Source organism: Leptonychotes weddellii, unplaced genomic scaffold (assembly GCF_054177405.1).
Source record: "Leptonychotes weddellii isolate Sample4059 unplaced genomic scaffold, ASM5417740v2 HiC_scaffold_1232, whole genome shotgun sequence".
Taxonomy (NCBI): Eukaryota; Metazoa; Chordata; class Mammalia; order Carnivora; family Phocidae; genus Leptonychotes; species Leptonychotes weddellii.
Window position 1 is genome coordinate 1 of NW_027701837.1, and position 11643 is coordinate 11643.

Consider the following 11643-nt stretch of genomic DNA (forward strand, 5'->3'; position numbering starts at 1 on the left):
AATTCACATTCAAATATGAAATAGCTCTATTTATTTAGTAAAAGAAAAATAACAGAAAAATAGAGAACAATTAAATCAACACCAATATGCAGGTTTGAAATATCACACTTGCATTGGAAATGTAGCTGACATTTGGGAAATTTATATAGAATTCACACTGCTGCATCTTAATAAAATATAAATAACTCTGACAATTTAATTTTGTAATTATTCCAATGAATGTATATAAATGTGTTGGACAGGCTTATTTACTTTGGAATATGCTTTCAACTTCATGCATCATAAAAATGATTTTGGCCATAATAACTGCTGTTAATGTTTAAAAAAAAATGTTGAAGAAAAAACCGTATAATTACCCAAAATATAGGCACTAACTATATGTAATCAAGTACACTATTTTAATGCTCAGTTAATATTCCATTGAGAAAATTGTGGAAGTTCAAGATTCATTTTATCCTGAAAAGAATAAAACAAGAATCTAGCAAAAGAAAAGGGACAGGCAATAAAACAGTGTGTTACTTTCTAGAAATTTTTCAAATTCATCATTTGATTTTCAGTTTCTTGACTATAATGAATCAGAAGTGTTCCTATAAAAAAAATACAGTTTCTAAGATGTAAATTAGATTCCTTAATATATTGACTAGAGACTAAAATTATGTAAATAACATATAAAATGGAAAAATTAATCTTGTTTATCTAACATGCTTTTTAAATTAAAAACAAAGTATATGGTTGGAAAAATATACAGTGTCTTACTATTACAATCAGTAAAATATTATTTGCACTACAAGCAAGATATATAAGCCTTTTTAAAAGATTTTATTCATTGGGCGCCTGGGTGGCTCAGTTGGTTAGGCGACTGCCTTCGGCTCAGGTCATGATCCTGGAGTCCCTGCATCGAGTCCCGCATCGGGCTCCCTGCTCGGCAGGGAGTCTGCTTCTCCCTCTGACCCTCCCCCCTCTCATGTGCTCTCTCTCATTCTCTCTCTCTCAAATAAATGAATAAAATCTTTAAAAAAGAAAAAAAAAGATTTTATTTATTTATTTGAGAGAGAGAGAGAAAGAGACAGAGCACAGGGAGGGGGAGGGGCTGAAGGAGAGGGAGAAGCAGACACCCTGCTGAGCATGGAGCCTGACATGGGGCTCAATTTAGGGACTCCAGGATCATGACCTGAGCTGAAGGCAGATGCTTCACCAACTGAGCCACCCTGGTGCCCCCAAGGTGTATACTTAAAATAAGTATATCATGACCTAATTCTATTTATATCATGAATAGGAACTAATTGCTTGCTTACTGATTTAGTATAAAAATCAGGAGCTTTGCTACACAGGTAAAAATTCTCAAGAATTTTTTCCTAAAAAAAAAAAAGAGAGAAAGTATTATGAACCACCCCCCAAAAAAGAATTTTTGCCCTTTCTTCTCAAATGAGAAATCCAATTCCTCTTTTCTTAAGAAATTGCCCATTGAATTAGTAAACTAACTCCAAACTAACCCAAAAAGAATATCAGAAAAGCACTTGCATTTCATTTGGAAATCAATTTTAAAGGGTCCTAACATTTATAATGTCAATCATTAACAATAAATGCATAATCAAGTAACATACCCATGTCAAGTGACATGCCCTTTAAAACTATGCTGTTTTGTTATATGTCTTGATGTTATGACTGCAAGAAATTCTGGAACCATAACTTCTTTTTTAAAATTTAAATTCAATTAACCAACATACAGTATATCATTAGTGAAGCTATAACTTTTTATACTTCAACAGTTATATATACATTTTATTCAGCAGGTGAAATCACAGATATTGTGGTGTTCTGAAACTGTTTAGCAGCTGTCTAGGGCAGATTCAACTTTAAAGGGAGACTCTGAGAATCAAAATATGGTGTCTTCTTAATCATATCTAAACAACAAATGAAATTCCAATATAAAATGTGCTTTCAGTGAACATTTTCCTAAGCAAAACAAAATTCTGGTAAGTGTGTTACTTGATAAAGCTAATATAAAAGCATTTCTGAAAATAGTAAGTTTTTAAATACAGTTCTGGAAATACTGACACTTTGCTTCTAAATTCAAGGCATTGTAAATACTTGGGAGGTACAGTTTTAAACATTGCCCTACTCAAAATCCTGGAATGGTTCAGATGTGAGATTGAGATGTTTTGTAAAATCAGGAATTAAGTAGGAGACCTCCATTACTTCAGAAGTGGGTTTGGGTTACATATTTGAGGATTTAAAGGTCAGCTTGATAGATTGTCAAGTACACATTACAGTAGATTCCCATTCAAAATGTGTGTATTGTTTCAAAAAATCTCACATTTTAATCCAGACTCCTCCACTTAATAGTTGTGACTTTGAGCAAGTTACATGACTTCTTGTACCTGTTTTCCCACTGAAAATAAGGACAATCAGTCCCTCATAACCCACTGTGGATGAAAAGCCTGTGATAAGCACTAATTCTATGGCAAATTTCCTTATTTTACTGTGTTAGGTGGTTCCAAACCATACAATGTTTGTGTTTCTCTAATAATGTTTTTAATTGCTATTCCATTTTCCCCCACAGATAGAAACCTTGATGCAAACATTGCTCCTAAGCCCACAATTTTTTTTCCTTCAACTACTGAGAGAGAACTCCATAAGGCTGGAACATATCTTTGTCTTCTTGAGAATTTTTTCCCTGATGTTATCAAGATAGATTGGAAAGAAAAAGATAGCAAAACAATTCTGAAATCGCAGCAGGGAGACACCATGAAGACTAATGACACATACATGAAATTCAGCTGGCTGACCGTGACTGGAGCGTCAATGGATAAAGAACACAAATGTATTGTCAAACACGAGCGGAATAAAGGAGGGGTTGATCAAGAGATTCTATTTTCTTCCCACATAAAAGGTATGTACACGTATATATATTCCAGTACTCTTTTCGTCAAAGGAAATACCCCACCTTTTCTGTTAAATATTATTGAAAAGAAACAAATAGAAGTCTTTCTAAACGTTATTACCTTTAATGGTAGTATAAATGTCCTGCTATTTCCCCATAGAATTGAAAGAGAATGGGCTTTGGAACATACATCCAAAATATGAAGGTCACAGTAATGTTTTTTTAGGGTCATTGTATGGATTAAATGAAACAATACACATGAAAGCACCTAGCAACCTCACACACCATAATTGCTCAAAAGAGAGTCCACTTTTGATGATCTTACTTGATCAGGAAATAAGAACAATTATATACCTTTCAGAAATGTTCTACTCAGCAGCCAGAGTCCTTCTCATTTCAGTACTGCTCTACTCAAAGTACAACCCTGGCCTGGCTGTGGTCTAGTAAACTCTAGATTCAGAAGTCAAGTCCTGGCATTAACATCACAGACCAAGACCCCAGAGGGCCCGTGAGAAGGAACCAGTCTGTACTTTCCCTGTGGTTCACAAGCCCTGGGGAAGCAGCAGGAAACCAACACTTAACAAAACATGCAAAGACCTTTGCAGTGTACCACTCTGAATTGCTGAAGTAAATCTTTATCCTCTTGGATCCTTAGTGTTTCCAATGATCAAATTTAGAGTAAAACACCGACTTAACCTTTCCTTTCTCCTGGAGTGTGATGAAGAGAAAGTGCAATAATGTCAGTGAAAATGCTTGTTTCTGAAAACATGAGATGGATACATTTATTCATCTGTTTATTGTATTCATGTATATCCTTCCCTAAAATAACTGAAGTAAGATTAAAAACAGTCCAATTTTTTTTTTTATTTCTACAGCTAAGAAACAGAGAGGAGGCAAATGAGCTAAGCATAAGTTTAATGTAACCACTGGGCTGAAGTTCTTTCGGTATTAATTTTTATAGTGATCAAAGTAAAACTATACTATAGTACGTTCCATGGTGATAATTATCAAAAAGGGAGAAGTTCTTCCTTATGGTGTGTTTTACCTGGGAATTAAATTCTGAAAGGAATGTCTCCCAAGGTCTTCTCATAACAACAAAGCTAGTGAGGGCATTTCTGTTAATGCCTTTCTACAACAAATTTCTAACGCTAATGCTTGTAAGTTTTTTGTTTGTTGTTTTTGTTTTTGATGAAATATATAGAACATGGAAGCACAAAACAAATAAGTGATTTTGAAAAGAGATAAAACTAATCTGGTCCAAGTTTTCAACCAACACTGATTAAGAAAGTGAAACTAGGATATACACACAGATTTAATTTGAAAAATTGTTACCTTAATGTTTAAACCTCAATCAATAATGGTGATAAGAGATTTTTATTTCTCTTTTAATGAGCAAAGCCACTGTATGGAAAAGAAAGAGACTTTTTTTTTTTTTTAAGATTTTATTTGACAGAGAGAGACAGCGAGAGAGGGAACACAAGCAGGGGGAGTGCGAGAGGGAGAAGCAGGCTTCCCACAGAGCAGGGAGCCCGATGCGGGGCTCGATCCCAGGACTCTGGGATCATGACCTGAGGCGAAGGCAGACGCTCAACAACTGAGCCACCCAGGTGCCCCGAGAGAGACTTTTAAGACACTTAAAAAACAGTTCTTGAGGATATTTTAACATCTAAACATGATTATATACACATTTTTGTTCTTGGGATTTACCCCAAAGCCTATAGCTCAGATTCATTTTTTTTTCATGAAACCAACTTTAATTATGTTATGTTAATCACCATACATTACATCATTAGTTTTTGATGTAGTGTTCCATGATTCCTTGTTTGCATATAACACCCAGTGTTCCATTCAGTACGTGCCCTCTTTAATACCCATCACCAGGCTAACCCATCCCCCCACCCTCCTCCCCTCTAGAACTCTCAGGTTGTTTCTCAGAGTCCATAGTCTCTCATGGTTCGTCTCCCCCTCAGATTCATTTTTTAAGAGCATACCAAAATAAGATTGTGTGGAGTGAATAATTTGTATAACAGAACCATATCTATACGGACAAAGACACATCAAGGAGAGAAATGATAAACCAAAACATGTTGGGACTCTCTTCCTCCATCCAACAGTCGATGATCTTTTTTTTTTTTTATGTTCAGTTAGCCAACATTTAGTACATCATTAGTTTTTGATGTAGTATTCAATGATTCATTAGTTGCATACAACACCCAGTGCTCATCACAACACGTGTCCTCCTTAATACCCATCACCCAGCTACTCCAACCCCCCTCTCCTTTGAAACCCTCAATTTGTTTCCCAGAGTCCAGAGTCTTTCACAGTTTGTCTCCCTCTCTGATCTCTACAAGCAAATAATCTTGTCAATGATCTTTTTAAGGAATTTTGTCTTTGTATGCATATTGGGTTTTTGTTTTTGTTTTTGTGGGGTTTTTTTTACACTGTAGAGAAATACAACCCTCATCTCATTTTTATATATTCAGAAAACTATGATTATCACTTGTCCAATCTTTCTATCCCTGGAAAGAAGCACACTGAAACACTGAGCTTCTATAATAAAAAGGTCATTTCCTAAGAGTAATTAAGATAGGGGAAGAAATGATACCTGAGAGTCCACTATGGTGGAGTTATGTGCGATTTCTATGGATTATTTTACAAGGTACTTTCTACATGCTCTAGCTCATTTAAACCCCCATAATAGTCCTTTGAGTGCTGGCTCTGCCAATCACTGGTATGTCTCCCAGCAAGTTACTTAGACTCTCTAAACCTTATTTCTTCATGACTAACATGAATACAGCTCACGTCAGTGTCACTAGGGAATCAGACGATCTAATACATGTGAACCTTTCACATAGTGCCTGGCACAGTAATAATCACTCAATACGTATTGGCTTTCATTAGTATTGTTCTCATGTCCACAAACACCACCACTCCAGAAAATCATGTGCAAGAGTTGGGGATATTGGGAACATGTGTGCTTTGGAAAGGTAGGACCTCTTTCTATTGCTTAGATGGGGAATTTACCTATTCCAGACTCCTTCCAAAATTTAAGATTCTGCTGTGCATTCTAGGGTTGGATGAATTCATTTTGGTAGCAACCCTCCCTTCATGTCAGCAGTAGGTGCTGAGGACTGTACAGCAGCCAATGTTCCTGGTTATTTTTCCATTCAAGTATTTATAGAACACCTACTGTGTGGCAGGCTCTGTGCTAGGAGCTATGAGCACAGAAGGAAAACAAGATAGTCTTAGACATTACCCTCCAGTGGTGAGAAAAGAAGAAAAAAATGTATCATTCATGAACTTCAATATCTTCATGTGCAGAAATAAAATACATGAATTGATCTACTGAATTACACAAACTCAGAACAATCAGTTCTGGAATTGTGGTGCTCATATTACTAATGGTTCTCTCCTTCTGTTGACAAAATTTCTCTACCAGTTGATCGATTGATCAATCTATCAATCCATCCACAACACAGACACATGTCAAATAATGGATATGAACAACTGAATAATACTTGCTCTCATTTCTTTTAGAGCTCACTGCTATTAAGTCTACAAAAGCTTCTCTGAAAGATGAAAATGGTAAGATTTTGTCTACGTTTGCCTTTATGTTATGCTATAGCATTTTTTCCTCCTGATCACCTTAACTTTTGAAATTCCCTGGCTTCAGGGAGAAATCTCAGAATGGCTGTATCTTGCAAAATAGACTGAGTGATATTTAAGTCAATCCATCATTTCTCAGGAGTCATCTTCACACAGTAAATGCTGGTTTGGGTGTGAGAGGACTATAAATTTGGGGTGCAGTGATGTGCTCTGAATTCTTTCAACAATGGACTCCATTCACTTCTGTGGCCTTTGTTTCTACTGACTGAGGAAAACATGGTATCAAGTTGCTTTTAGATATCTTTAAGTCTTTGTTCTTGTTGGTGATTAATAACATGAACTGACACTGAGAGATTCTCATACAGAAGGCGTTGTGCTGCACTGTGAGTGCATTTTGTTTAATTCCCTTAATACTCACTCCCCATTTGACACATGAGGGCAATGAACTAAAATTAATTAAGTCCCTTGCACTGTGCCACACAGTGAGATCTGGGGCTTCAACCCAGACCTGAATTAACAATTCGTACACTTTACTCAGTTTTTATTCTTTCTCTAAATCCCAAAGCCAAGGCCCTGAGACAGGTGCACACATGAGTGCAGGGTTTCAAATGCCACAGACTGGATATTAACCCCAGTCTTTTAATTATTAACTACATGAATATGGGTACAGCAGTTACATTTTCTGAGCCAACCAGGAATAACATGAATAACGCCTCACTCAGTTATTGAAGACATAATGTCATATATGTGGAATATCTAGCATAGGGTATCTCATTTAGCTGACACATTGTAAGTACTGGTTTCTGGTCCTTTCTCCCAACATATATATATCAAGAAACTACAAGGAGCATTGACTCTAACCCTGCTGATCTGCCCTCCATGTCCAATCTCAAGGAGTCTCTGGACCTTAGCTAACATATTACCTGACCCAAGGGAGGTGTTATGAGCACAGCACCATTCGAGGTCCTTTTCCACAGCAAGGGCTAATGATTCTTGAGTTCTGACTCTTACAAGATAAACACATAAACGAAATTTCCAGGGGCACCTTGGTAGCTCAGTCAGTTAAGCATCTGCCTTTGGCTCAGGGCATGATCCCAGGGTCCTGGAATCCAGCCCCATGTCAGGCTCGCTGCTCAGTTAGGAGCTTGCTTCTCTCTCTCCCTCCCCTGTTCCCCCTGCCTGTGCTCTCTGGCTCTTTCTCTCTCTGTGTCAAAAAAATAAATAAATAAATAATAAAATCTTAAAAAAAAAAAAAAGAAATTTCCAGATGAACAGACAGCCTAGTGGTTCATTGAATAGCCAGTCCTGCCCACCATCGTTGTCATTAATTATTTCTTGACATCATATATTTCCTACAAAACCTCAAAGGATAAAAAATGCAATTATCATATAACATCATAGCTACAATGAAGGTATTCAGGAAAGACAAGGGAGTGAGTTTGACCTCCTAAAGTTGCAGAGAATTTGGATTCGCCCCTTTCTTCCACTTTATTTTATTATTTTTTCAAGTTTTTATTTAAATTTCAGTTATTTAACATAAGTTAATTTCAGGTGGACAATATAATGATTTAACACTTCCATACATTACCCAGTGCTTATCACAACTAATGCCCTCTTTACTAAAACCTCCCACCCACCCTACCTTGAGCACAACCAAATTTCCATTGATCATACCCTTGATAGGAATCTCAGTAATACCCAAGGTGTAGTGGCTAAGATGCTTCTAAATCAGCAATTCACCTTTATATTTATGCTTAACTCTTTGTTATTGGGAGTATTTATTACACGTGGAGGTACAGAAATACAGAGTAGGTAGGAATGTGTTCTAGAACATTATGTTGCTGGCATTAAAATCTTGCTGGTGGTACTTACTAACTGTATGACATCAGGCAGATCAATTCTCTGTTCTCAATTTATTTGTGAAATGACAATGAAAATAATAATCTCCTAGGTTATTGAAAAATTAAGTAAGATTAAAGCTTTGCACACAAACCTCTCAAATTAAGTCTGCCATTTAGTTAGTGGTTAAAGCATATTAGCAATTATTATTACTTAGAGACATGGTGGGGGTGAGGAAATGGTAAAAGCTATTTTTCACCACTGTTTTTTTCAGGTTGACTCATTCATTTAAGATATAACCTTGCTTTTTAACAATTTGGAATGTTCTTAGTGAATCTCTGATGTTGTTGATTGACTTGACCTGCAAGCTGGATTCTGAGTGATTTGGTGGTGCTGGTGGTGTAGATGCTTACTGTTGGGTTGTGTTGTTGGCTGAGTGTCACTTCAACCTAGGTCATCAGAAATGTATAATGTGACCCCTCTCCCATTAATAAGTCCTAGCCCTTCAAAAGAACAGAAGGTAAAACTAATAAATGACTTCTTTTAGACACCCTGCAGCTGCAGCTCATGAGCACCTCTGCCTACTACATCTACCTCCTCCTCTTCTTCAAGAACCTGATTTACTCCACCATCATTGCCTTCTATCTGCTTGGGAGACCAGCATTCTGTGGCAATGGGAAGAGTTCCTAGCACATGGTGGCACCCAGGGTCCACTTGTCTTCATTGGCTATTGTCGCCTAAAACATCATCTGAGAATATAGCAGGGCTTTCTGGGTTTGGGTTATTTCAGTTCACAGGTGTCTCTTTCTATTGTGTCATTATTGCAGAATGGTTTTACAAACCATTGGACAAGCAGAAAAGTTCAATCTGCAGCAAGAACAAATTCTGCCATGACTCAGGGGTGGGGCCAGGGGGCCATCCACAGGGGCTTCAGCACTGTTCTCTCCTTAATGTCTACCAGCTCCTCAGAGCCACCCCTGCCTGAGTTTAGCCAATGCACAGCTTCCAGGTGTATCTCCTGGGGCTCTTTAACCAGATAATTGCTTCGAAACCTTTTATTTTACACATCTGGAAGCTGCAATCTTTGCTACCTGAATTTTGTATCGCTTTCATAATAGGCACAATAAAAACAATCAAAAGTCTACTTTGGCCTCTGCATACCTTCATTTGGCACAATCTAACTGAGAGTCCAAGTAAGGGACAGCATGACAACTAAGCCTTTAGATTCAGTACTGGTTGTAATATTGGTCAATTCCACATTTCAAATCTTTCCCTGAGATAGTCCTTATGATGCCTTCTTTGGGGCACTGGCGCCAAGGGGGCCACAGCCACTGAAGGTGCCCAGGTTATTTCTCCTTCAGAGGAAAGGAGATTCAGACTCATTTGGTTTAAGACATTCTGGTGGCGATAGTATAACATGTCGCATGACTGGCTGGTGTGCTCAGACCCATGTTTCCTGATCTCACAATAACCCCATGAGAGCCCCACTAACACTGGAAAAGTAGAGTGGTGGAGGGGTTAAGTGCTTGAACTCTGAACCCCAAGTACTTGGGTTTAAGTCTTGAGTCTATAGCTATTTGAAATATCTGTGCCATAATTTTCTCCTTTGTAAAATGAAGATATGGTGTGCCCGTCTCCTGGAGTTGTGTGGATGAAATGGGTTAATTTTGCTGGGTACATGCCAGTCCTCAACAGCATTAGCATCTACTGTTGCCAGCTCTACTTTAGAAATAATAGCTGACACGCCTGCTTGCACACACTCACACCCTTATGGTATGCACTAAGATTTATATGCAATACCATAGAACCATTTACAACAGTCTCAAATTAAATCAAATGCCCAATAAGAAGCTAAAAAATAAAATAAAACAAATGATGTATGATGGACTAGGATGCATCTACACAAAAATGTAGATTGTTGAAGAAATGGAAAATTAATCAGAAAAGTGTTTTTGAGGTGGCTGCTGGCTGACTCAGTCTAAGGAACGAGGGACTTTTGATCTTGGGGTTGTAAGTTGAAGCCCCACATTGGGTGTAGAGATTACATAGATAAAAACTTTAAAAAAAAGAAAGTGTTGCTGAAGAAATATGCACAGCAAGACCCTACTAAAATTGTTATACATTCACATGGTTCCAAAATTTAAACTCTCTAAAAACTGAACTACAAAATCTTACTCCAACAACTGTCTCTACTTGCACACAACTTATAGGTCACAATTTTGTTTCTTGCCCATCCTTCCAATTTTTATTTAGGCAAATATGAACTTAGATATAAAAAAATAAATACATATAGATCTAATTTTCTTCCTTCTAACACATAGGTAGTAATGACATACATTATTCTGCACCTCTCACATATCCTTGTGCTCTTTTTATGTCAATATAAAAGAACACTTAGCTGCAGAGTATTTCATTGGTGACTGTATGCTTTATAAGATCAGTTCCCTGTGATAGACCAGTGGATTATTTCCAGTCTTTTACTATCATAAAATATACTGAAATTATAATATTGTTTTATGTCACTTTGGACATATGTACTGGTCATTTTGACAGGTATTGCCAACTTACCCCAATAGTACATTGTACACTTCTTCCATGATGTAGGTGAATGTCAGGAAAGTGCTGTCAAACATCACGATTTTCATAATGTGACAGGTGAAAAATAGTATCTCATTATGATCTTAATTTGCTTTTCTCTGATGAGGATAATCATCTTTTCATACATTGAGTCCATTTTTATTTCTTTTTTTGTGCAGTATCTGTCCAGTCTTTTGAGCATTATTTCTACAAGTAATAACACTAACAAGTATGACACTCATTTATATGTGTGTGTATATTTCTACAAACATAAGTATAAAACAAAATGTTCAATGCATGGTTGGTGGGTGAAGAAATAAATGATTGTTTATTTTTCTCCTTTACAAATTAATCTTTAAAAGTAAAAGTTTTTATATATTAGAATAAAACAATGTCTCATTTAAAATTGGGAGGGATTTTTTGTTTATTTACAATCAACTTCAGTTTCTGTGAAACATTCTGTTGGAAACCAAGTAGAGGTTCCCATGTGGAAACAACCTAAGACCCATCAGATACAAGAAAATGGAAATTTAATTTCGATTTACTCCTTGATTCTCAAGAATGTGATCAGACTTCTTTAGGACAAATTTCTGAGCTTCTACTGAGAGATCTGGACCTGTTACTGCATGTGGAAAGCACAGAGGCACAGAGGAGAACTAGCAAAAGACCTAAAGCTGTGTGGGCTGAGTCACTGCTGGGGCTCCTAGGCAGTGTCTCCTGTGGCTTCCAACTCCTTA

The 11643-nt window shown here is 37.0% G+C and overlaps 1 gene segment (V, D, J or C); it reads left to right on the forward strand.

The window, feature by feature from the left end:
* Window positions 1-2605: 2605 nt before the first annotated feature.
* LOC102730257 (T cell receptor gamma constant 1-like) lies at window positions 2606-9473 on the forward strand. The segment is given in 3 exon segments: window positions 2606-2893; window positions 6422-6469; window positions 8877-9473. Coding segments are annotated over 3 exon segments (336 nt in total).
* The last annotated feature ends 2170 nt before the right edge of the window (window positions 9474-11643 follow it).